The 26,947-nt window shown below is 51.0% G+C and overlaps 1 protein-coding gene and 1 long non-coding RNA gene across 5 annotated transcripts in view; one reads left to right on the top strand and one right to left on the bottom strand.

Annotated features, from left to right (window-relative positions):
- The window catches only part of mafk (v-maf avian musculoaponeurotic fibrosarcoma oncogene homolog K), a 28,813-nt gene extending 2,578 nt beyond the window's left edge, over positions 1-26,235 (top strand). Inside the window, exons 1-3 of one of the 3 annotated variants that reach the window (XM_068002945.1) lie at positions 3,952-4,045; positions 18,380-18,454; positions 21,370-26,235. In XM_068002945.1, the coding sequence (XP_067859046.1) occupies positions 18,419-18,454; positions 21,370-21,771 (438 nt within the window). In that variant the 5' untranslated portion in view covers positions 3,952-4,045; positions 18,380-18,418 and the 3' untranslated portion in view covers positions 21,772-26,235. Of the gene's footprint in view, positions 1-3,951; positions 4,046-8,869; positions 9,049-18,379; positions 18,455-21,369 lie in introns of those variants that run through there. The other 2 variants (XM_068002943.1, XM_068002944.1) reach the window with 2 other exon arrangements.
- LOC137340484 (uncharacterized) overlaps positions 1-26,947 on the bottom strand; it is a 41,730-nt gene that overhangs the window by 14,313 nt on the left and 470 nt on the right. The window contains exons 2-3 of one of the 2 annotated variants that reach the window (XR_010966817.1): positions 25,366-25,497; positions 24,685-24,878 (exon numbers count right to left, since the gene is read on the bottom strand). This is a non-coding gene — a long non-coding RNA (uncharacterized lncRNA). Of the gene's footprint in view, positions 1-24,684; positions 24,879-25,365; positions 25,498-26,947 lie in introns of those variants that run through there. The other variant, XR_010966818.1, reaches the window with a different exon arrangement.

Here is a 26,947-nt window from a genome sequence, read left to right as displayed (position 1 = left end):
GGGCACCGGGAGACCGACCGGGTATTGGGAGACCGGGCACCGGGAGACCGACCGGGTATTGGGAGACCGGGCACCGAGAGACCGACCGGGTATTGGGAGACCGGGCACCGAGAGACCGACCGGGTATTGGGAGACCGGGCACCGAGAGACCGACCGGGTATTGGGAGACCGGGCACCGAGAGACCGACCGGGTATTGGGAGACCGGGCACCGAGAGACCGACCGGGTATTGGGAGACCGGGCACCGAGAGACCGACCGGGTATTGGGAGACCGGGCACTGGGAGACCGACCGGGTATTGGGAGACCGGGCACTGAGAGACCGACCGGGTATTGGGAGACCGGGCACCGGGAGACCGACCGGGTATTGGGAGACCGGGCACCGGGAGACCGACCGGGTATTGGGAGACCGGGCACCGAGAGACCGACCGGGTATTGGGAGACCAGGCACTGGGAGACCGACCGGGTATTGGGAGACCGGGCACTGAGAGACCGACCGGGTATTGGGAGACCGGGCACTGAGAGACCGACCGGGTATTGGGAGACTGGGCACTGGGAGACCGACCGGGTATTGTGAGACCGGGCACTGGGAGACCGACCGGGTATTGTGAGACCGGGCACTGGGAGACCGGGCACTGAGAGACCGGGCACTGGGAGACCGACCGGGTATTGGGAGACTGGGCACTGGGAGACCGACCAGGTATTGGGAGACTGGGCACTGGGAGACCGACCGGGTATTGGGAGACCGGGCACTAGTATACTGGGCACTGGGAAACCGGGCATTGGGAGTGAGACCGGGCACTGGGAGTCTGGGCATTGGAGACTGGGCACCTGGAGACCGAGCACTGGGAGTGAGACCGGGAGACTGGGCACTGGGAGTGAGACCGGGCACTGGGAGTGAGACCGGGCACTGGGAGTGAGACCGGGCACTGGGAGTGAGACCGGGCACTGGGAGTGAGACCGGGCAGTGGGAGTGAGACCGGGCACTGGGAGACTGGGCACCTGGAGACCAGGCTCTGGAAAACCAACTGAGCACTGGGAGAATGGGCACCGGGAGACCGGGCTCTAGGAGACCGACCGAGCAATGGGAGACTGGGCATTGGGAGACTGGGCATTGGGAGACTGGGCATTGGGAGACTGGGCATTGGGAGGTTGGGCATTGGGAGGTTGGGCATTGGGAGACTGGGCACCGGGAGACTGGGCACCGGGAGACTGGGCACCGGGAGACTGGGCACCGGGAGACTGGGCACCGGGAGACTAGGCACCGGGAGACTGGGCACCGGGAGACTGGGCACTGGGAGACCGTGCACTGGTATACTGGGCACTGGGAGTGAGACCAGGCACTGGGAGACCGACCAGGTATTGGGAGACTGGGCACTGGGAGTGAGACCGGGCACCTGGAGACTGGGCACCTGGAGACTGGGCACCTGGAGACTGGGCACCTGGAGACTGGGCACCTGGAGACTGGGCACCTGGAGACTGGGCACTGGGAGACCGACTGGGTATTGGGAGACCGGGCACTGGGAGACTGGGCATTGGAGTCTGGGCACCGGGAGGGAGACCAGGCACCTGGAGACCGGGCACTGGGAATGAGACCGGGCACTGGGAGACTGGGCATTGGAGACTGGGCACCTGGAGACTAGGCTCTGGAAGACCAACTGAGCAGTGGGTGAATGGGCAGCGGGAGACCGGGCTCGAGGAGACCGACTGAGCACCGGAAGACCGGGCACCAGAAGACCGGGGACCGGGAGACCGGACACCGGGAGACCGGACACCGGGAGACCGCGGGCTCCGGGAGACCGGGCTCCGGGAAACCGGGCTCTGGGAGACCGACTGAGCAATGGGAGACTGGGCACAGGGAGAATGGACACCGGGAGAATGGACACCGGGAGAATGGACACCGGGAGACTGGGCACTGGGAGAATGGGCACTTGAAGACCGACCAAGAGATGGAGCACGGGGAGACTGGGCACCGGGAGACCGGGCACTGGGAGACCAACTGAGCAGTGAGTGAATGGGCACCGGGAGAATGGGCAGCAGGAGACCGGGCTCTAGGAGACCGACCGAACACTGGGAGACTGGGCACCGGGAGACCGGGCACCAGGAGACCGGACACAGGGAGACTGGGCACTGGGAGACTGGGCACTGGGAGACTGGGCACCGGGAGACCGATCAGGCACTGGGAGACCGGGCACTGGGAGAGAGAGACCAGGCTCTGGGAGACTGGGCACTGGGAGTATTTACTTAGCAGGGCTACAAGAACGAAAGTAACAGTTTAAATTAAAAATCATTGCTGCTGGAAATCAGGAATAAAAGCAGAAAATGCTGGCAATGCAGAGCAGGTCCATCAGCATCTGAACGAGAAAAAAAAACTTCCATCAGAAATGGATCCTGAAACGTTAACCTCCCTCGTTCTGTTCCATGTACTGACTGACCTGTTGTGCATTTCCAGCATTTTTCTGTTTTAACAAAAAGAAATATTTAGGGCATGTGTTTTTTGCACAGCACGATGTCCAACGAATTTCTACCCACGCTATTCAAAAAAGTACAGATTCACAGAGAAAGTCTCAGAGGCAACACTTGTGTCAGTCTGTGACTGAGCTGAGCATTTAAAGAATCCCCTTGGCCGGTTAATTGAGGAGAGGGTCATATTTGCAATTGTTTTCCTTAAAGGTGTGGATAGGGTGGATAGAGAGAGACTATTTCCTCTGGTGGGAGAGTCCAGAACAAGGGGGCATAAAATTAGAACTAGGCCATTCAGGGGTGATGTCAGGAAGCACTTCTTCACACAAAGGGTGGTGGAAATCTGGAACTCTCTCCCCAAAAAGATGCTGAGGCTGGGGGTCAATTGAAAATTTCAGTACTGAGATCGATAGACTTTTGTTGTGTAAGGGTATTAAGGGTTACAGAACCAAGGCGGGTAGATGGAGTTAAGATACAGATCAGCCATGGTCGAATTGAATGGCGGAACAGGCTCTAGGGTTCAAGGGATATGCAGATTGGGCAGGAAAGTGAAGTTGAGTCAGCCATGATCTTATTGAATGGGTTGAGGGCCATATGGCCTACTCCTGCTCCTATCTCATATGTTCTTATGTTCTTACTCATGTTCCTATGTTGCTGAAGTCAGCCAAAGTGGGAATTATTTGGTGAATGTTAACTTGAAGTAAAATCTCGATTTAACCTTTCCGTTACAATTTTGAAATCTTATTAAATCTTATTTTGAATGCTACGATGGAAAATTATTAAAGAAATATAAGCATAGACATCAGTGTTAGAATGGAAAGGGCTCTAGTACTGAACAGTGTTGTCCGATCATAGAATCATAGAGCACAGAGGGAGGCCATTTGGCCCATCGTGCCTGTGCCGGCTCTCTGAAAGAGCTATCCAATTAGTCCCACTCCCCCTGCTCTTTTCCCGTAGCCCTGCAATGTTTTCCTTTTGAAAGTTACTATTGAATCTGTTTCCACCACCCTTTCAAGCAGTGCATTCCAGATCATAACAACTCGCTGCATTTTAAAAAAAAATTCTCTTCATCTCCCCTCCTAGTTCTTTTGCCAATTATTTAAAATCTGCGTCCTCTGGTCACCCACCTATATTCATGAACTAATGAATGCAGAGTAAGTCCTGGCTTTCTGATTGGTCTGTGCTATCCATGTGGCATGTACTTAGCAGTAACCAATCAAATCCCAGAACTGCAAGGGTGCAAGTTCTTTAGGCCCTGCTCAACCAGGGTTGTTAATTAAATAATTTGAGATATATGTAGATTAATGGATTTAAATTTTATCTGTAGGCACCATGCTCTGTAGTGCACACCTGGACAACCCACAAAGGTGAAAGTTTTAATAAAATGCAGTGTGCCATGCTTTTGCGTGCATGTGTGTGTGTTAGGTATGGTAAACTTTCAGTCCCTGGTTCCCTGCTGTTGGTGGTGGTTATCTGTGGTCTAGCCCAGCACCCTTGCAGTATCTGAGTGAGCTGAATCCTCAGTAAACATGATGACTCATCACTCTGCTCTGAGACTTTGTACCGTTCTCTCAATCCTGTGAAGGTAGCTGGTAAAATGTAGAAACGTCTGTGTTGTATTATATACGCGTCTAGTGCAAATGCATAGCCTCTTGAGTGCATGCGTATAACATTTTTAAAATATATATATATATAAACATATATATTCTGTGTCGTCAGTTAGATCACTGCTTACTTTTTACAGTTGCGAGGCTGTAAACACAGTGAGTCATTGCTCAGCTATGCCAATTTTAGAGCATGTCGTGGGTGTGTGGGTTGATGAATTGTGTGGTTTGGTGTCTGTCTGTAACTATATGCAACCGTATCGCGAATCTGTCTGCAGGATTTCTGTGTATCTTTTCAAATTTTATTATGCGGGAGAGCTGTTCAATAAGGGCGATTAACCTCTAAAACTGTGGCCATTTACACACACGGGCATGTAGCTGCATCTTATTGCTAGTAAGAAGTTAAACATTATTCTAAGTTCGTGTCTCTAGGGAATGGACCTTGAGTGACGATTGACGCCATAATTCCGCCTTTCTTGTTTTTGTTTCAATTTGTTTGCCGGTTAACGCCTATGGTTATCCCTCCGAAACCTGGTACAAAAAAATTCTGAGTGTTGTTACTAGGTTCATTTGGTGTATTAATAATCAATATGCTTTAGGAAATATTACACCTGTGCCAATACAGTTCAATATTGTACGTGACTCTTAAATTTTTCACCTCTAATTGCTCCCACCACTTGGCACAGACCTGTCACTGCCAGTGATTGACCCTACTGTTGAGAATCCCTACGTGGTCAGTTTTTGGTAAAATATTAAAATGCCTACGTGGCAAAGAAGCAGAATGCAAAATGGTTAGAAAGGGTTAATTAGTTAGTAACTGAGATTGATACAAGTGGCCTTGCCCTCCTGCTGGGCCATATGTTTGCTTAGTCAGCAGGCCTGCATTGTCTTATCAATGATAGGTCTTTGATGTGAGTCAAGGACTGGTCTGAATGTCTCCATGTTTATGGCAGATCAATATAGGTAACGAGCTTAGCCAAAGTTGAAAGACATTCCAGGTTGGGAGATAAGGAGCAGAAGGAACAGGGAAGAACATTCCAAGTTGGAAAGTGAGGAAGTTATCCCCTTTGATGTCTAACAGCAGCATGATCAGCACATGGACGATTTATGATTGGTCGGAAATAATGTAACCTCGCATGGCAACCTATGCCCGGCTTATGATTGGTGTTGACCCTCGTTAAGTATGTTCCAACCCTATTCATCTGTATAAAAACGTGTGGATTTCTGTATGTTGTTGTTCTTGCTCTGCCAGCATAGAGGGACTCTATCAGGAGTCCAAATCAATGCTGCAGACTAAGAACCCTGCTATTAAAGATGTGATGAACTTTAAAATGTATTCGACTTCAGTTATTACTGAACCAGACTGAGGGGAAAGAATCCGGATCGTCATTGTCACACTATTCAAGGAAGTTTTTCACACAAAAAGTGATAAAGACATGCAATGGACTAATGGGTTGGGCAGGGAAGGCAGAAACCATGGAATTATTAAACAGCTGGATGCCATGATGGGATTGTAGTGTCTTTCTGCATGGATGAGCTAGGCTGGGTAAAATAGCTTTCCTCATCTGTATCTATCCATTATCCGCCTTCCCAATTATCTGCCGGAATTTGGTGGGGCAAAGTCTTGCAGGAGGTGTTGCCTCATTGCACATCCACCAACACCAATCTCTATCTTCCATAAAAGCCGGTAAATCCTTTATCCATGCTTGCTGTCACCTCTTGGCTCAATATCTTCCTTGTCGAACGCCCATCCTCCATAAACTCCAACTTGTCTGAACTCAGCTGCCCGTATTTTGTCCCACACTATGTCCTGTTCGTTCATCACTCCGTCCCCCCTGACCTACATTAGCTCCCCAGCCCCAGAGCCTTGAATTTATAATCCTCTTCTTTATCTTGAAATCCCTCCAGGACCTCACCACGTCCTATCTCCATCGAACCCCTTTCAAGGTCTATATCCGCTCCAGCAACCTTTAGTCCTCCGACTGTGGCATGCTCGGCATCCTCCCCCCTTCACCCTGCGACTGGTGGATGAACCCTTCACTGCCTAGCCCTTCTCTCTGGAGCTCCCTTTGCTTCTCTTCTGCCAACAAAACTTTTGGTCATGTCTCCTGTTCCTTTAATCATTTTTTCACTTTCTCTCTAGTCTCCTTCCATGCCTTGGGATGTTTTCTATGTTAAAGCTGCTACGTAAATCATTATCCGCAATAAGGATTAGATTGAGTTTCTGTTTGAATTGTCCTTGTCTTCATCCCCGTACCAAGGGCATTCCATTATCCCCCAGGACGGTCCCTTCGCTATGGAGGTTCCACTGTGTCTCAGAATGATCTCTCTGGACATTATTGGAGTTTGGAAGGGCACAAGTGGACATAAAGATTGGATCAATACACTTCACTGAAATCATAGTGAGAACATTGGTCAATATTTATCCCTCAACCAACACTAAAACAGATTATCTGGTCATTATCTCATTGCTGTTTGTGGGGGACCTTGGCAAATTGGCTGCCGCGTTTCCTACATTACACTTCAAAAAATGTATTTCATTGGCTGTAAAGCACTTTGGGATGACTTGAGGAAATTGGCCAGGACACTGGGGAGAACAGTCCCACTCTTCTTTGAACAGTGCTGTGGGATCTTTTACATCCGCCTGAGGTGGCAGACGGGATTTAACATCTCATCCAAAAGGCGGCACCTCCGACTTTGCAGCACTCCCTCACTACTGCACTGGGAGTGTGAACCTAGATGTGCTCAAGTCTCTGGAGTGGGACTTGAACCCACAACCTTCTGACTAGGAGGCGAGAGCCACAGCTGACTCTGACTGGAGAGGTTGATGCCACAGAAGGCAGTGTCGTATCAACTGAGCCATCAGAGAATCCTAATAAAACACCACTGATTTTGTTAGTTCAAAAATTTGGGACTTGCCGGCATTCAGTGTGATGAGAATCTGGGTGCATCACTAGACTTCAGTGAGAACATAGTGAAGCAAAAACCGGGAGTTGAAGCAGAGGTTTATAAGAACGTATCCTGTTTGTACGTCATGAGAAACTGGGTGCTAAACACATACAGCACATGTCTGCCTTTGATGTACAACTTTGGAGAGACAGGAGCCAGCAGTCACACTCTATGCCCGGAATTAGCTGCGTGTTTGGTTCTCCTGAAGTCTGCTACACAGAACGACTGATGGTTCTGCTGTGATGGGTTATATGTGTCTGTGTTTGTACAAGTTCATGTGTAATGATAAAATTGCCATGGATTGGGGTACTTCTGTTTGATTTTGAGCTCACCCCCCTGTGCTCGCTGAACTATATTGGCTCCCGGTTCGGCAACGCCTTGATTTTAAAATTCGCATCCTCGTGTTCAAATCCCTCCATGGCCTCACCCCTCCCTATCTCTGCAACCTCCCCCAGCCCTACAACCCTCCGAGACCCCTGTGTTCCTCCAACTCTTGTGCAGCCCCCACTTCCTTTGAGAATCCCTACGTGGTCAGTTTTCGGTAAAATATTAAGATGCCTACGTGGCAAAGAAGCAGAATGCAAAATGGTTAGAAAGGGTTAATTAGTTAGTAACTGAGATTGGTACAGGTGGCCTGGCCTCCTGCTGGGCCATATGTTTGCGTAGTCAGCAGGCCTGCATTGTCTTATCAATGTAGAGTCTTTGATGTGATTCAAGGACTGGTCTGAATGTCTCCATGTTTATGGTAGATCAATATAGGTAACGAGCTTAGCCAAAGTTGAAAGACATTCCAGGTTGGGAGATAAGGAACAGAAGGAACAGGAAAGAACATTCCAGGTTGGAAGGTGAGGAAATATCCCCTTTGATGTCTAACAGCAGCATGATCAGCACATGGACGATCTATGATTGGCTGGCAATAATGTAACCTCGCATGGCAACCTATGCCCGGCTTATGATTGGTGTTGACCCTCGTTAAGTATGTTCCAACCCTATTGATCTGTATAAAAACGTGTGGATTTCTGTATGTTTGTTCTTGCTCTGCCAGCATAGAGGGACTCTATCAGGAGTCCAAATCAATGCTGCAGACTAAGAACCCTGCTATTAAAGTTGTGATGAACTTTAAAATGTATTCGACTCAAGTTTTTACTGAACCAGACTGAGGGGAAAGAATCCGGATCGTCATCTTCACCCCACCCTAAGCTCTGCAGTTCCCTATCTTAACCTCTCCGCCTCTCTCCCTCCTCCTTTAAGGCACTCCTTAAAACCCACTTCTTTGACCAAGCTTTTGGTCACTTGTCCTGAGCCCACATAAGTGAAGACGAGGGAGGCCATTCAGCTCATCCTTCCATAGAAACCTTTGCCCCTCTCCTATTGAGTCATTGCAGAGTTTTTACCCCTACTACCCCTTCGCAGAAGGACAAGGTTCACACTTTGTGTGAACAAAGTGCACCCTGACACCAGTCCTAAACTTGTCTTTTACCAGTTTGTATCTACCTTCCCACGACCTCTGAGTCCCGTTTAAGTTGAAATCAGCGACAGCCTTTTGCATTCTATTAGTAGCTTGGGTTCCCTACTGAGGAACACGTTTCCTGAAGCAACCTCTTGTTTGCATTTAATTATTTATTTGCGCGTTGCACTCCACCTAGGATCAGCCGGCTCTCCCAGTGCCCTGTCAATCACGCCGGCGCGCGCAAAAGGGCTGCGGCTCGGCGCGCCGCAACAATCGCGGTTTCCATGGCGACCTTGGCCGGGTTTGATTCGATTCGATTGTTCTCTCTCCGTCTCCATGGCGACCATCTCCCGGGGCGAGGAAGTCGCGCGCGCGCGCGCGCGCTTGGGATGTTTGGAATGGAGAGCGGAGAGAAAAAAACAACCGAAGCGGCCGCAGGAGGAGGAGGCTACAGGGGTTCTGGAGCTCCCCAGCCCGGACCCTGCCAGCCAGCATCGGCAGGCAAGACCCTGGCACAAGCAAAACAGTATTGTGCATTTAAAGGGAATCGGTTTTATGTCTTAAATGCATTGCTTAAAACTGCAGGTGAGCAAGCTGCTTGCACAGGCTGGACCTGTGCGTGTACTGGTGAATGCATGTGTGTGGGAGGCTTTTGCACTGTTTTCATTCTTCCTTTCATGCATCTCTTTGCAGCTTGTGTGCAGCTTGTTCCCCCCCCCCCCCCCCTCACGTCTGCCACGCATTTGAAATCATTTACCTGGAGGTAGATTAGCATAAGATGCCTTTAAGGGGAAACTAGATAAGTACATGAGGGAGAAAGGACTGGAAGGATATGGTGATAGGATGAGACGAAGTAGGGAGGGAGGAGGCTCGTGTGGAGCATAAACACTGCACAGGCGGAATGGCCTGTTTCTGCGCTGCAAATTCTATGTTAGAAGTCAATGTTATTAGAGTATCCAGTCCAGATCTAAGTGTCAGTGCATCTTATAAAATAACATTGAAGGTGCCCAGGATCTGCAGCTCACTGCTTGCTATTAACGGAATGATGGACGGGGAGTGTACTGCTGGAAAATGATTTTCTTTGACTGAAACCATGCACACTGGCAGGTAAGTGGGAGCTGAGTGGAGATGGTTATCTGCAGTCTGATGGATCCCATCAATCAGTTAGTAACCTTGTATCTGCTTGGCTGAGTTGGTGGTACCCTTTGCTCTGAAGGTTATGGATTCGAGCCCCAACAACTTGCATTTATACAGCGTGTTTAATGTAGTAAAACGACCCAACGCACTGCACAGGAGCGATTATCAAACAAAATTTGATACTGAGCCACATAAGGAGCTATTAGGACAGGTGAGGGTCATGGAGGTACGTTTTAAGGAGCGTCTTAAAGGAGGAGAGAGAGGTGTAGAGGTTTAGGGAGGGAATTCCAGAGCTTAGGAAGTTCTATAAGACTCAAGCATATAATCTAGACTGACTCCAGTGAGGAAGGCCCCTTGTACCTGTTCTGGTGGTTCAGGTTGATACGGAGTTCTCCTGATGATCTGGTCAACATTTTCCACCCCCTCAACCAAAACTTTTCCCTGTACTACACATTTGTCTCAGTTCTGTGAACCTACCGAGTCATTCATTACTGAATCTTTAGTTCCTCTTTTGCAAAGTGAAATTTCAGTCATATTTTAGAAAGACTAAACCTCTGATTATGACTGACTTGTGGTCTCACTTCTCGCAAGATGTGAGAAGCAATGCTCGGGGTACGGTCCCGCAGGTACGAGCGGTTCTCTGCCATCTCATCCGAGTGGTTATCATTCATGTGTGAACTAGGACGGGTGAACGTCAGGCAGCTTATTTGGTGGTTGGTTCGATGAGGGTCTTCATAACCTGACCAGACCCAGTCCCCGCCTGCTGTCCATTTCCCAGTGTGTGCATGCGTAGATGTCCAATGAGGACAGGGTGAGTCCTTCCTCGCCCGGGCACACCGAGGCCAGGTGTAGGCCCATACTGCTCCTCTGGACGGGGATCGACAAACTTGGCACGGATCAGCGATGGAAACCGTGGACGTTGCTGCTGCGTACGGCTCAGTGGGCTTTTCTGTACCTGCCGAGCCATTGGCGCCCTCCAACTGTCAGCCGCCGCTCAGTTGGTAGCTCTCTCGCCCCTGAGTTAGAAGGTTGTGGGTCCAAGTCTCCACTCCAGAGACTTGACCTCAAATCCAGGATGACGCTCCCAGTCCAGTACTGAGGGAATGCTGCCATCTTTGGGATGAGAAGATGTTAAACCGAGGCCCCATCTGCTCCCTCAGGTGGATGTAAAAGATCCCATGGCACTATTTGGAGGAAGAGCAGGGAGTTCCCTCCGGTGTTCCAGCCAATATTCATCCCTCAATCAACATCACTAAAGAACAGGTTATTTGGTCGCTATCACATTGCTGTTTGTGGGACTTTGCTGTGTGCAGGTTGGCTGCTGCCGTGTTTCCTACATTACGACAGTGATTGCACATCAAAAAAGTACTTAATTGGCTGTAAAACGCTTTGGGACGTCCTGAGGTCATGAAAGGCATTCTATAAATGCAAGTTCTTTTCTATTTTTTGTTGTTGTTTGGAACAATTGGGGTAAAGAATAGATCAGTTGTATCATGCAATGGAAAGAAGGGAAAAAACTGGGGGAGCAGGGGGAAGGGATATGATGGTCTACGTGACACTGGCATGTGTGACCAACCTCTGAAAAGGTTCTTGTTTGCGTGAACCCAGCTCTGGGGTGGGAAAGTCATCCCAGATAGCTGGGTGTTTCGGAATTCAGTTGGACCTTTTGTAACAAGGCATAACCACAGTGATCTATGGTAAGGGAGCGTTTGGTTTCCATAGTGACAAATGAGGTTTCAGTTTTGAATCAAATTATTGTCTTTAGAGAGAAACTTAATTAAAAAATTCCCTTCACTATTCTTTGCTCTGACCACAAGTTTTTCAGTCTTTCTTAGATTATGCAAATCGAAGGCCGGGGACTGAAGGGCAGTCAATGAAACATCGTTGCTCAGGGAATATAGGAACAGGAGGAGGCCATGCAGCCCCTCGAGCCTGTTCCGCCATTCATTTAGATCACGGCTGGTCTGTATCTTAACACCATCTACCCGCCTTGGTTCCATAACCCTTAATACTCTTGCCTAACAAAAATCTATCAATCTCAGTTTTGAAGTTTCCAATTGACCCCCAGTCTCAACAGCCTTTTTGGGGGAGCCAGTTCCTGATTTCCACTACCCTTCATGTGAAAAAGTGCTTCCTGACATCACCCCTGAAGGTCCTAGCTCTAATTTAAAGGTTATGCCTCCTCGTTCTGGACTCTCCCACCAGAGGAAATAGTTTCTCTCTATCAAGAAAGGAGAGGTGGGTAACCGGGCTACTATAGACCAGTTTGTCTGATCTCAGTCGTGACCAAACCCTTAGAATCCATAATTCAAGATCAAATTAGTTGTCACACAGAGGGACAAAGGACAGTCAGACAGGCAGCTCAGATTTGTTAAAGGCAAGCTGTGTTTGACAAATTAATAGAGTTGTTTTTTTGAAGAAGTGTCTGGTTGTACAGGTAAAGGAAATGAATTAAGTGTAAGTGTAAATGGATTTTCAGAAGACATCCTTATGATAGAGACGTCTCACAAGAGGCCTGTTAGAAAAGTTCACGCAAACAGTACAAGAGGAAATGTAGCAGGGCAGACAGATAGGAAATGCAGGGTCATGGTAAAATAGATGTGGAACTTCAAGGGTTGGAATTGAAAGAAAGACTTGCATTTATATAGCATCTTTCACAACATCCTAAAGTGCTTCACAGCCAATGAAGTACTTTTGAAGTGTAGTCACTGTTGTAATGTAGGAAACACGGCAGCCAATTTACGCACAGCAAGCTCCCATGAACAGCAATGTGATAGTGACCAGATAATTGTTTTTTTAGTGATGTTGGTCGAGGGATAAATATCAGCCAGGACACCAGGGAGAACTCCCCTGCTCTTCTTCAAAATAGTGCCGTTGGATCTTTTGCGTCCACCTGAGAGCGCAGACAGGGCCTCAGCTTTGTGAAAATTGGATAGCCATATGGTGAAGGATAGAATACCAAAGCCTGGTCTTTAGTTGCTTCCAAGCCTCTATTCACAAAGATTCCCCTTACGCATACCCCACACCCTTGCTAAGCTCCCCTATAAAAAGGATATAATAGAGTCCCCAATTGATACCTACCACCTGAATACAATTAACACTAACTGATATAAATTATGCAGTTAACAAGTTTAACGTCTCACTCGAAAGACGGCACCTCCGACAGTGCAGCACTCCCTCAGTACTGCACTGGGAGTGTCTGCGTGTATTTTTGTGCTCAAGTCTCTGGAGTGGGGACCTGAAACGACGACCTTCTGGCTCAGAGGTGAGAATGCTTCCCACTGAGCCGCGGCTGGCACTGGAGTATCCCAGGGCTCAGTGCTGGGTCATCTTATGTTGTTGAGACAGATAGATGACTTAGACTTGGGCATGGAGAGAATGATACCAAAAAGTAGAGGCGAACAGTAAACAAGAGTGGGCATTGAAACCGGGGCTCTTCCTGATCCGTTTGTCCGCACGAGGGGTCGTGAACTTACCAACCGACCCATTGGGGCCAAGCGGACAGGAACTGTTTGATTTTTTTTTTGACTGAATCGAACGAGGCCTCGGGAAACACGTCCCAGGCCTGCGTGTGTGCAACGGCTGACATTGTCCCCATGCACGTGCGACCGTACCTGCAGTTTGGGCAATCCTCCGAACATGCGGTTTGTGGAGGGAGAGGTGTCTGCAGTCTGCCCGAGTGACGTCTGCACAGTCAAGACGTGCGAAGCAGTACAGACTGAAGTGGTCGTAGGATCAAAGACACGTTGCAGCCTGTGGAAATATTGGTGGGTCGAGTCGGGTTTTGCATGATCAGTTATTTATCAAATATCCAGGATGTGGTAGTTTTCTGCGAAGTTCGTACGTAAGTGTGGATGGGGGGGCTTAGCTACGACCTCCCTCTCTTAAAACGTCACCCAGCACTCACTCCCACTTATTTGCCGCTTTCATTTTAAATAGTTTCCTAATTTATTTGCTGTCTCATTCTTTCCACTATCTAGGGGGGCCCTTTTTAAAATCTCTCTCTCTCTCGCTCTCGCTCGCTCGCTCTCTCCTGCTTATTGGTTCTTTCTAATCTAACCGTCTCCCAGGCAAGGTTTTCATAGTTTGCTTTTTAGAAGTTCGTTTGTGACAGAAAAACAGCAAAAAGTGCCCCCTTTCTCCCTCCTCCCAGCAGGTAAGTGCTAGTTCTGTACAAGTTTTTTTCAAATAACAATTAAACAAATTTGGGGGTGGGTGTAAGTGTTTATGCTCCTTGGGTTGTGTTTTGGGGATGGAAACCTTTTGCCCATTCTGGGGTGTCGAGCATTCGCAGGTCGTGAGGTTAGTTCAGTATTAACCTCTCACGAAAGGGCCACAAACACAACTAATGTCTAACAGCAGGGGGGAGGGGACAATCTCCGAAAGGCAGCATCAGGGAGTGTCGGGACTGGGTTGGAAGAGCAGGGGAGTTCTCCCCAGTATCCTGGCCAACATTTATCCCTCAACCAACATCACTAAACAGATGATCTGATCATTTATCACATTGCTGTTTGTGGGATTTTTAAAAAATTCGTTCATGGGATGTGGGCGTCGCTGGCGAGGCCGGCATTTATTGCCCATCCCTAATTGCCCTTGAGAAGGTGGTGGTGAGCCGCCTTCTTGAACCACTGCAGTCCGTGTGGTGACGGTTCTCCCACAGTGCTGTTAGGAAGGGAGTTCCAGGATTTTGACCCAGCGACGATGAAGGAACAGCGATATATTTCCAAGTCGGGATGGTGTGTGACTTGGAGGGGAACGTGCAGGTGGTGTTGTTCCCACGTACCTGCTGCTCTTGTCCTTCTAGGTGGTAGAGGTCGCAGGTTTGGGAGGTGCTGTCGAAGAAGCCTTGGCGAGTTGCTGCAGTGCATCCTGTGGATGGTACACACTGCAGCCACTGTGCGCCGGTGGTGAAGGGTGTGAATGTTTAGGGTGGTGGATGGGGTGCCAATCAAGCGGGCTGCTTTGTCCTGGATGGTGTCAAGCTTCTTGAGTGTTGTTGGAGCTACACTCATCCAGACAAGTGGAGAGTATTCCATTACACTCCTGACTTGTGCCTTGTAGATGGTGGAAAGGCTTTGGGGAGTCAGGAGGTGAGTCACTCGGCGCAGAATACCCAGCCTCTGGCCTGCTCTTGTAGCCACAGTATTTATATGGCTGGTCCAGTTAGGTTTCTGGTCAATGGTGACCCCCAGGATGTTGATGGTGGGGGATTCGGCGATGGTAATGCCGTTGAATGTCAAGGGGAGGTGGTTAGACTCTCTCTTGTTGGAGATGGTTGTTGCCTGGCACTTGTCTGGCGCGAATGTTACTTGCCACTTATGAGCCCAAGATGGATGTTGTCCAGGTCTTGCTGCATGCGGGCTCGGACTGCTTCATTATCTGAGGGGTTGTGAATGGAACTGAACACTGTGCAATCATCAGCGAACATCCCCATTTCTGACCTTATGATGGAGGGAAGGTCATTGATGAAGCAGCTGAAGATGGTTGGGCCTAGGACACTGCCTTGAGGAACTCCTGCAGCAATGCCCTGGAGCTGAGATGATTGGCCATCAACAACCACTACCATCTTCCTTTGTGCTCGGTATGACTCCAACTACTGGAGAGTTTTCCCCCTGATTCCCATTGACTTCAATTTTACTAGGGCTCCTTGGTGCCACACTCGGTCAAATGCTGCCTTGATGTCAAGGGCTGTCACTCTCACCTCACCTCTGGAATTCAGCTTTTGTCCATGTTTGGACCAAGGCTGTAATGAAGTCTGGAGCCGAGTGGTCCTGGCGGAACCCAAACTGAGCATCGGTGAGCAGGTTATTGGTGAGTAAGTGCCGCTTGATAGCACTGTTGACGACACCTTCCATCACTTTGCTGATGATTGAGAGTAGACTGATGGGGCGGTAATTGGCCGGATTGGATTTGTCCTGCTTTTTGTGGACAGGACATACCTCGGCAATTTTCCACATTGTCGGGTAGATGCCAGTGTTGTAGCTGTACTGGAACAGCTTGGCTAGAGGCGCAGCTCGTTCTGGAGCACAAGACTTCAGCACTACAGCCGGGATGTTGTCGGGGCCCGTAGCCTTTGCTGTATCCAGTGCACTCAGCCGTTTCTTGATATCACGTGGAGGGAATCGAATTGGCTGTAGACTGGCTTCTGTGATGGTGGGGATATTAGGAGGAGGCCGAGATGGATCATCCACTCGGCACTTCTGGCTGCAAACACTTCAGCCTTGTCTTTTGCACTCACCTGCTGGACTCCGCCATCGTTGAGGATGGGGATGTTTACAGAGCTGCCTCCCCCCGTTAGTTGTTTAATTGTCCACCACCATTCACGACTGGATGTGGCAGGACTGCAGAGCTTTGAATCTGATCCGTTGGTTGTGGAATCGTATAGCATGTTGCTTCCGCTGTTTAGCATGCATGTAGTCCTGAGTTGTTGCTTCACCAGGTTGGCACCTCATTTTTAGGTACGCCTGGTGCTGCTCCTGGCATGCTCTTCTACACTCCTCATTGAACCAGGGTTGATCCCCTGGCTTGTTGGTTATGGTAGAGTGAGGAATATGCCGGGCCATGAGGTTGCAGATTGTACTGGAATACAATTCTGCTGCTGATGGCCCACAGCGCCTCATGGATGCCCAGTTTTGAGCTGCTAGATCTGTTCTGAATCTATCCCATTTAGCACGGTGGTAGTGCCACTCAACACGTTGAATGTTATCCTCAGTGCGAAGACGGGACTTTGTGGTGGTCACTCCTACTAATGCTGTCATGGACAGATGCATTTGCGACAGGTAGATTGGTGAGGACGAGGTCAAGTAAATTTTTCCCTCGTCTCACCACCTGCTGCAGGCCCAGTCTGGCAGCTATGTCCTTCAGGACTCGGCCAGTAGTGGTGCTACCGAGCCACTCTTGGTGATGGACATTGAAGTCCCCCACCCAGAGTACATTCTGTGCCCTTGCTACCCTCAGTGCTTCCTCATGGAGGAGGACTGATTAATCAGCTGAGGGAGGGCAGTAGGTGGTAATCAGCAGGAGGTTTCCTTGCCCATATTTGGCCTGATGCCATGAGATCCGGAGTCAATGTTGAGGCCTCCCAGAGCCACTCCCTCCTAACTGTGTATCACTGTACCGCCACCTCCAGGGATGGTGATGGAAGAGTCTGGGACATTGGCTGAAAGGTATGATTCTGTGAGTATGGCTACGTCAGGCTGTTGCTTGACAGGTCTCCCAATTTTGGCACAAGTCCCCAGATGTTAGTGAGGAGGACTTTGCAGGGTTGACTGGGCTTGGTTTGCCTTTGTCGTGTCCGGTTTTCTTCTTATTGTGACTTTTTTTTAAGCGAGATTTTACAACTGAGTGGCTTGCTCGGCCATTTCAAAGGGCAATTAAGAATCAACCACTTTGCTGTGGGTCTGCAGTCACATATAGGCCAGACCGGGTAAGGACGGCAGGTTTCCTTCCCTAAAGGGCATTAGTGAACCAGATGGGTTTTTACGACAATCCAGCAGTTTCATGGCCACCTTTACTGGTACTAGTATTTTAATTCCAGATTTTATTTAATTAGAATTTAAATTCTCCATCTGCCATGGCGGGATTTGAACTCATGACTTGGATTATAAATCCAGGCCTCTGGATTACTAGTCCAGTAACATAACCACAATGCTACCGATCTTGCTGTGTGCAAATTGGCTGCTGCATTTCCTATATTACAATGACTACACTTCAAAAATACTTCATTGGTTGTAAAGCACTTTGGGACACCCTGAGGTTGTGAAAGCCGCTATATAAATGCAAGTCTTTCTTTCTATACTTGGGATACAGGCGTCACTGGTAAGGCTGGCATTTACTGCCCATCCTTAGTTGCCTTGAGAAGGTGGTGGTGAGCCGCCGCCTTGAACCGCTGCAGTCCGTGTGGTGAAGGTTCTCCCACAGTGCTGTTAGGAAGGGAGTTCCAGGATTCTGACCCAGCGACCATGAAGGAACGGCGATATATTTCCAAGTCAGGATGGTGTGTGACTTGGAGGTGATGGTATTCCTATGCACCTGCTACCCTTGTCCTTCTAGGAAATATGTCACCGTTCCTTCATCGTCGCTGGGTCAAAATCCTGGAACTCCCTCCCTAACAGCACTGTGGGAGAACCTTCACCACACGGACTGCAGCGGTTCAAGAAGGCGGCTCACCACCACCTTCTCGAGGGCAATTAGGGATGGGCAATAAATGCCGGCCTCGCCAGCGATGCCCACCTCCCCATGAAGGAATAAAAAAAAGGATGGAGGTGGCGGGTTTGGGAGGTGCTGTCGAAGAAGCCTTGGTGAGTTGCTGCAGTGCATCCTGTGGATGGTACACACTGCAGCCACTGTGCGCCGGTGGTGGAGGGAGTGGGTGTTTATGGTGGTGGATGGGCTGTCGATCGAGCAGACTGATTTGTCCTGGATGGTGTTCCGGCCCACGGTGCCACGATCAGTTGCAGCACTGATGACCGAACTGTGATCAGCGAACTCTATAGTGGTACTGAACCCTGCGAATTTCCTGCTGTGTGTGGGGCAGCCACATTGGGGAATCTTGTGCAGTCACTGAATAGCAATTGGGAGTTGGGAACCCTGGCTGTTTATTCAAAGGAAGTTCTAAATATTGCCACTCTCAGCTGTCAGTCGGTTTGATACTGAGATGGTTGTACTGTGCTGGCCATTTATTGCTCCGTTTCTCTGATGTAGGGAAGAACCTGATTTTGTATTAATGATTTAACTTTTTAAATTCTAGTTAATGATTTTTACTTTCTTATCCTTGCAGTGTATTTTCTGTTCCTGGGCTCACGGGTGTTGACAGGGCATGACGACCAATCTTAAAGGAAGCAAAGCATTAAAGGTGAGGATTCTTTTTGTTTATTTGTCTCATTTTGCTGATCTTTAACGGTTTACCTCAATAGTTTTTGTCCCTTCTGAAGAGACCACCGACACACGAGCAGCAAAGTGGGAAGTTTTATCTTTTTTTGGAAAAAAAAATCTTTTTATTTCTTCTCACCCTGTTTATTCCCCCTTATTTTAAATAACCCATTTCCGACACCCCCCCCCCCCCCCCCCCCCCCCCCCACTTGAACAATGTTTGTTTCATCACTGAGGCGAGGATAACACCCGCTCCCTCCGCACTGTGGGAGCACCTTCACCGCAAGGACTGCAGCAGGTTCAAGAAGAAGGCCCACCACACTTTCCAGCACCACCAAGGCCGGCATTTATTGCCCATCCCTAATTGCCCTTGAGAAGGTGGTGGTGAGCCGCCTTCTTGAACCGCTGCAGTCCGTGTGGTGAAGGTTCTCCCACAGTGCTGTTAGGAAGGGAGTTCCAGAATTTTGACCCAGCGACGATAAAGGAACGGTGATATATTTCCAAGTCGGGATGGTGTGTGACTTGGAGGGGAACGTGCAGGTGGTGTTGTTCCCATGTGCCTGCTGCTCTTGTCCTTCTAGGTGGTGGAGGTCGCGGGTTTGGGAGGTGCTGTCGAAGGAGCCTTGGCGAGTTGCTGCAGTGCATCCTGTGGATGGTACACACTGCAGCCACAGTGCGCCGGTGGTGAAGGGAGTGAATGTTTAGGGTGGTGGATGGGCTGTCGATCGAGCGGGCTGATTTGTGCCGGATGGTGTCGAGCTTCTTAAAGGATTTGGTGCGGAGAGTCAAGTGTAAATCTCCCTTGTCTGATGGCGTGTGAGCAAGTGTGCGGGCTGTGGTGTGAGCAGGTGTGAGCGAGTGTGCGGGCTGTGGTGTGAGCAGGTGTGAGCGAGTGTGCGGGCTGTGGTGTGAGCAGGTGTGAGCGAGTGTGCGGGCTGCGGTGTGAGCGAGTGTGCGGGCTGCGGTGTGAGCGAGTGTGCGGGCTGCGGTGTGAGCGAGTGTGCGGGCTGCGGGGTGAGCGAGTGTGCGGGCTGCGGGGTGAGCGAGTGTGCGGGCTGCGGGGTGAGCGAGTGTGCGGGCTGCGGGGTGAGCGAGTGTGCGGGGTGAGCGAGTGTGCGGGGTGCGGGGTGAGCGAGTGTGCGGGGTGCGGGGTGAGCGAGTGTGCGGGGTGCGGGGTGAGCGAGTGTGCGGGGTGCGGGGTGAGCGAGTGTGCGGGGTGAGCGAGTGTGCGGGGTGAGCGAGTGTGCGGGGTGAGCGAGTGTGCGGGGTGAGCGAGTGTGCGGGCTGCGGGGTGAGCGAGTGTGCGGGGTGAGCGAGTGTGCGGGCTGCGGGGTGAGCGAGTGTGCGGGGTGAGCCGGGGTGCGGGGTGAGCGAGTGTGCGGGGTGGGCGAGTGTGCGGGCTGCGGGGTGGGCGAGTGTGCGGGGTGGGCGAGTGTGCGGGGTGGGCGAGTGTGCGGGGTGAGCGAGTGTGCGGGCTGCGGGGTGGGCGAGTGTGCGGGGTGGGCGAGTGTGCGGGGTGGGCGAGTGTGCGGGGTGGGCGAGTGTGCGGGGTGGGCGAGTGTGCGGGGTGGGCGAGTGTGCGGGGTGGGCGAGTGTGCGGGGTGGGCGAGTGTGCGGGGTGGGCGAGTGTGCGGGCTGCGGGGTGAGCGAGTGTGCGGGGTGAGCGAGTGTGCGGGGTGAGCGAGTGCGGGGTGAGCGAGTGTGCGGGGTGAGCGAGTGTGCGGGCTGCGGGGTGAGCGAGTGTGCGGGGTGAGCCGGGGTGCGGGGTGAGCGAGTGTGCGGGGTGGGCGAGTGTGCGGGCTGCGGGGTGGGCGAGTGTGCGGGGTGGGCGAGTGTGCGGGGTGAGCGAGTGTGCGGGCTGCGGGGTGGGCGAGTGTGCGGGGTGGGCGAGTGTGCGGGGTGGGCGAGTGTGCGGGGTGGGCGAGTGTGCGGGGTGGGCGAGTGTGCGGGGTGAGCGAGTGTGCGGGCTGCGGGGTGGGCGAGTGTGCGGGGTGGGCGAGTGTGCGGGGTGGGCGAGTGTGCGAGTGTGCGGGGTGGGCGAGTGTGCGGGGTGGGCGAGTGTGCGGGGTGGGCGAGTGTGCGGGGTGGGCGAGTGTGCGGGCTGCGGGGTGTGCGGGGTGGGCGAGTGTGCGGGCTGCGGGGTGGGCGAGTGTGCGGGGTGGGCGAGTGTGCGGGGTGGGCGAGTGTGCGGGCTGCGGGGTGGGCGAGTGTGCGGGGTGGGCGAGTGTGCGGGGTGGGCGAGTGTGCGGGCTGCGGGGTGGGCGAGTGTGCGGGCTGCGGGGTGGGCGAGTGTGCGGGCTGCGGGGTGGGCGAGTGTGCGGGGTGGGCGAGTGTGCGGGGTGGGCGAGTGTGCGGGGTGGGCGAGTGTGCGGGCTGCGGGGTGGGCGAGTGTGCGGGGTGGGCGAGTGTGCGGGGTGGGCGAGTGTGCGGGGTGGGCGAGTGTGCGGGGTGGGCGAGTGTGCGGGCTGCGGGGTGTGCGGGGTGGGCGAGTGTGCGGGCTGCGGGGTGGGCGAGTGTGCGGGCTGCGGGGTGGGCGAGTGTGCGGGGTGGGCGAGTGTGCGGGGTGGGCGAGTGTGCGGGGTGGGCGAGTGTGCGGGCTGCGGGGTGGGCGAGTGTGCGGGGTGGGCGAGTGTGCGGGGTGGGCGAGTGTGCGGGGTGGGCGAGTGTGCGGGGTGGGCGAGTGTGCGGGGTGGGCGAGTGTGCGGGGTGGGCGAGTGTGCGGGGTGGGCGAGTGTGCGGGGTGGGCGAGTGTGCGGGGTGGGCGAGTGTGCGGGGTGGGCGAGTGTGCGGGGTGGGCGAGTGTGCGGAGTGTATGCGTCGATGCGGGAAAGGGGTGTGGAACAAGCAGAGAGGCCGAGGGAGAAAAGACAATAACTTGGGAGTATTTTGTGATGACAGGTTAAGAAGGAGGCCGGTGAGAATGCCCCCACCCTCAGTGACCGGGAGCTGCTCTCCATGACGGTCCGGGAATTGAATCAGCACCTGCGGGGCCTGAGCAAGGAGGAGATCGTGGAGTTGAAGCAGCGGAGGCGGACGCTGAAGAACCGGGGCTACGCGGCCAGCTGCCGGGTCAAGCGGGTGACGCAGAAGGAGGAACTCCAGAGGCAGCGGACCGACCTGCAGCAGGAAGTGGCCAAGCTGGCCAGGGAGAACGCCAGCGTGAGGGCGGAGCTCGACGCCCTCCGCTCCAAGTACGAGGCCCTCCAGAGCTTCGCCCGCACTGTAGCCAAGGGACCCACCCTGCCAGGCAAAGTGGCCGCCACCAGCGTCATCACCATCGTCAAGTCATCTGACTCCTAGGCCCCACCCCTTTCTCGGCCTCCCGCTCGTGGGACAGCTTTGGCTGGAAGGGTTGGGTGAGGGTATTAAGAGTTACGGAACCGAAGGCGGGTGGATGGAGTAAAGAGACAGATCAGCCGTGGATCTAATTGAATGGCGCAACGGGCCCGAGGGGGTGGTGGGGGGGGGTGGTGACGTTGAATGGCCTCTTCCTGTTACTCCTACGCAGGGGGAACCCTCGTAACCAGTGCGCCGTCTGGAGATCACTTCCTGCAGCTCAACAGGGGGACTCCCCTTGAACGTCACGGTGCTCGGAACGGCAAGGTGAAGCCAGCGAGCTCGCTAAGTCCGGGTGGTAAAAATCCCAGGGCCAAGGCTTGAAGCCTCATTCAGAGATTTAGGCCAAGCACCTGAGAAGCACTGTTATTTTGGAGTTGACTGCTCTGAAGGCTGGAGAGAAAGATCTCTACGTGTGGAAACTGTGCACGTGCAGAGGTCAGGCTTCCCCCCCCACCCTCCCCCTCCCCCTCCCCCTCCCCCTCGTGCAGCCGTATCTTGTCTTGGCTGATTCTCACCATCCCATCAACCACCCAAAGACCTGTGGGAATGTTCTGGAAGGTAATCCACACCCAACAAAGACTTGGAGCGTGTCTTTTTTAAAACCTTTTGAGCGCTGAACACATACGGCTATCAAAATCTGTGGTTTCCCTCCTGTGACTCTCGAGCTAAAACATGTTTAATCAGAGGAGTGCGTACAAACGTCAAATACTGTGTCCCTCGTAAGCTGTACAAAAAAATATATATATTTTTATTTAGGCTTGAAGTCCTCCTTCAGTACTCACTGTGTACAATCCTTTGTAAACCTGCGTGTAGGTGAATTTTGTAGACGGGGTAGCCATTTTGAATGAGTGCGGCCTACAAATGTTGCCCTCTAAAATTGAGCCCAAGGCTGGGAGCGAGTCGCTGGCCATGGGAGGTTCTTCCTGAAAAGGATTTGATTCTGATTGACCGGGATGACAGATTTGATATATCCGTTAGTGTTGGAAATGAGGGGGTGGGGAAGGAAAGGGGGAAATAGTAACATTTGGGAAATTGACCAAATTATTTGGTATCCAAAGCTGGTGGCCCCGAGTGGCCGTCTTACTTAACGACAGAGTCTCGCTGTTTGAACTTGTTTTAAAAAGGGAAAGAATTCGAATTAAAGCCCTTGGGTTTCTCGCAGCCTGCCTGAGCGGCAAAGGAACGGTGAAATCAGGATGGTTGAGCAAAATCAATCTTTAGGGGGAAGTGTGGGTAAAATAAGCAGAAACTGAACTGTTAAAATCAGCGGCAGTCTGTGCACCTACACCCAAAGTGGCAATCTGAGACCCTGAGTCAGTCGGAAAATAGGGTCTGTCTGCCTGTGTGTGTACTTGCTGTGACGCACTTGGTGTCTGACCAACTTGGGCCCACACATTACCGCTTTAGACTAGGGGAGGGGCTGCAGGTTACCGGACTTTATGTTGGTTAAGTTTATGCCGATTTATTCTGTGGCAGCGGATGTGTTCAGTTAAGATCAGAGCTAGTACGACCCATGTGCAATTTGCATTTATATAGCGCCTTTCACGACCTCAGGACGTCCAAAAGCACTTCACAGCCAATGAAGTGTAGTCACTGGTGTAATGTAGGAAACGCAGCAGCCAATTTGTGCACAGCAAGGTCCCACAAACAGCATTGAGTGATGGTGGTTGAGGGATAAACGTCGGCCAGGACAACGGGGAGAACTCCTGCTCTGCTTCGAAATAGTGCCATGGGATCTTTTACATTCACCTGAGAGGGCAGACGGGGCTTTGGTTTTAATGTTTCATCTGAAAGACGGCACCTCTGACAGTGCAGCACTCCCTCAGTACTGCACTGGGAGTGTCAGACTAGATTTTGTGCTCAAGTCTCTGGAGTGGGGATTTGAACCCAAAACCTTCCTGACTCAGAGGCGAGTGTGCGGCCCACTGAGCCAAGGCTGACACTTGGGGCCTTTGGGCTGGGGAGGTGGGGGGGGGGGGGGGGTGAAGGTGCATGCAAATTAGGCGTTCCAAAATGGAAAGTAAAGATTACGGTCTTGTGTATGTGTAAATAGGAAAGTGAAAGATGTGGGGGCTTGTGAATGCATCTCGTTCTATTAATGGAACAGAAACTCGGGGTGTAGGTTTGTAGAAGGGTTGGTTCTATTTATACAGTGAGGTGGGCAGGTCACCCGTTCTGTTTTTAGATTCAGAAACCGTGGGGTTGCCACGGTGACTCTGACTCATACGATTCACTCGGGTATGACACAAAGCGACCGTCTTGTTTAAGGACGTTGCATTGAGGTGTTCTGAACTGCCTCACTGCAACAGTTGGTGCTTCAGCACATCGATCACCTGTCCTGACACCTCATGGTTAGAAAAATTTCCATCCGCGCAGTATTTCAGTGCAAGTTGATGCCTCGATTAGATTCCAGACTGTAACTCATTCCCGGGTATCTGTTATTCTATATATTAACCCCTCGATTAGATTCCAGACTGTAACTCACTCCCGGGTATCTGTTATTCTATATATTAACCCCTCGATTAGATTCCAGACTGTAACTCACTCCCGGGTATCTGTTATTCTATATATTAACCCCTCGATTAGATTCCAGACTGTAACTCATTCCCGGGTATCTGTTATTCTATATATTAACCCCTCGATTAGATTCCAGACTGTAACTCATTCCCGGGTATCTGTTATTCTATATATTAACCCCTCGATTAGATTCCAGACTGTAACTCACTCCCGGGTATCTGTTATTCTATATATTAACCACTCTCCTGTCTGGTGAGAGGTGACTTGTTGGTTTAAGTTGTGTGTTTTGTTCTCTCCTCTCCTGAAGGTGTTGACCTTTAGCACCTCACGCAAATGCCCATTATCCACATTTACCTGACGAAGGAGGAAGCCTCCGAAAGCTTGTGAATTTAAAATAAAATTGCTGGACTATAACTTGGTGTTGTAAAATTGTTTACAATTGTCAACCCCAGTCCATCACCGGCATCTCCACATCATTATCCACATGATCAGAGTATTAATCCAGAGAACATGAGTTCAAATCCCACTGTGGCAATTTGAGAATTTGCATTCTGTTTAAAATAAAAAGCTGGTATCAGTAAAAGTGACTATGAAGCTGTCAGATTATCGTAAAAACCCAACTGGTTCACTGATGTCCTTTAGGGAAGGTCTGGGCCTATATGTGACTTCAGTCCCACACCGACTCTGGTTGACCCTCTGAAGTGGCCCAGCAAACCGCTCAGTTGTATCAAAACCGTTACAAAACAAGAAATGTAAGCATTTATTTAGCACCTTTCATGACCTCACGACGTCCTTAAGCGCTTTACAGCCAATTAAGTACTTTTTGAAGTCTAGTCACTGTTGTAATGTAGGAAATGAATAACAAGCAGACTGCAGTAGTTCAAGTAGAAAGCCCACCACCACCTTCTCAGGGTGACGAGGGATGAGCAATAAATGCCGTCCTTGCCAGCGACGCCCACATCCCGAGAATTAAATTTTTAAGAAGCCTACGCAGCTTTGAGCTGAGTCCCGCCTGGTCTTTACCCTACTCACTCATACCTCGTGACTCTCCCCTTCAGACAGGATACTGCCGATGTTGCCTTCTCTGGAAAGTTACGGATCCTTCGGACAATCGGCCGAGGATTGAGTGCTGCTCGTGCCCCAGCGTTGTTTAATTGCACTGGTAATTCTCTGCGGCAAACCACAAACCAAGGCACTTAATTATTTCAACAACAACTTGCATTTATATCGCACCTTTAACATAGTAAAACGTCCCAAGGGACTTCACAGGAGCGATTATCAAACAAAATTTGACACCGAGCCACATAAGGAGATATTAGGACAGGTGACCAAAAGCTTGATCAAAGGGGTAGGTTTTAAGGAGCGTCTTAAAGGAGGAGAGAAAGATGGAGAGGTTTAGGGAGGAAATTCCAGAGCTTAGGGCCGAGGCAGCTGAAGGCACGGCCGCCAATGGTGAATTGAAGGGAATCGGGGATGCGCAAAAGGCCAGAATTGGAGGAGCGCAATGATCTCGGAGGGTTGCAGGGCTGGAGGAGGATACAGAGATAGGGAGGGGCGAGGCCATGGAGGGATTTGTAAACGAGGATGAGAATTTTAAGATCGAGGCGTTGCCGGACCGGGAGCCAATGTAGGTCAGCGAGCAACTCTCATTTGGTATTTGTGATTCAGAATGCTTTTCCTGTCTGTTCTGGTGATTTAAGTCTCTCATTTAAATATTTATTTTAATTTTCACTTTAAGAGAATGTAAATTATTGGATTTTTTTAGTAACTTTTGAGTTAAGGTCACTGCAGATCTTGCCTTGTGTATATAGTGATCTGAAGCCAGTTTCCGTGGTAATTTATTGCTGTGCTCGGTTTTATACGTTACAAATAAAGCATTTTCTCACACATGTGTCGCTGATTTGTTCCATTCCTTGCCTGAAAAAGGGGCACAGACTATCCCCCCACCTCACCTCTCAGTCGCCCCCCTTTCCAGGTTGAACAGCCCAAGTTTCTCCCTTTTTTTTTTCCCCGTCAGCTGTGGCTCAGTGGGTAGCACTCACGCCTCTGAGTCAGAAGGTTGTGGGTTCAAGCCCCACTCCAGAGACTTGAGCTGACACTCCAGTGCAGTACTGAGGGAGTGCTGCACTGTCGGAGATGCCATCTTTCGGATGAGACGTTAAACCGAGGCCCCGTCTGCCCTCTCAGGTGGACGTAAAAGATCCCATGGCCGCTATTTCGAAAAAATGGGAGTACTCCCTGGTGTCCTGGTCAATATTTATCCCTTAACCAACGCCACTAAAAAAAAAATTAATTCTGGTCATTTATCACATTGCTGTTTGTGGGATCTTGCTGTGCGCAAGTTGGCTGATGCGTTTCCTACATTACAACAGTGACTACATTTCAAAAAGTACTTCATTGGCTGTAAAACGCTTTGGGATGACCTGAGATAGTGAAATATAAATGCAAGTCTTTCTTTTCTATAAGTCAGACCTTTTAGACTAGGGTTTGACTCGTCTCCACACTGCCCACCCCCCAGTGCTTAACTGTCTCCCTTGTATCTTGGCCCCTAGGGCTGGACGCAGAGCTCACCGTGTGGTCTGACCAGAGCACGGCAGAGTTCGATCTGACTAACACTGCT

The sequence above is a fragment of the Heptranchias perlo genome, chromosome 22 (genome assembly GCF_035084215.1).
Source record: "Heptranchias perlo isolate sHepPer1 chromosome 22, sHepPer1.hap1, whole genome shotgun sequence".
NCBI classification, from domain to species: domain Eukaryota; kingdom Metazoa; phylum Chordata; class Chondrichthyes; order Hexanchiformes; family Hexanchidae; genus Heptranchias; species Heptranchias perlo.
Note: the sequence above shows the minus strand (reverse complement) of the source record. Positions and strands in the feature narration are given on the sequence as shown.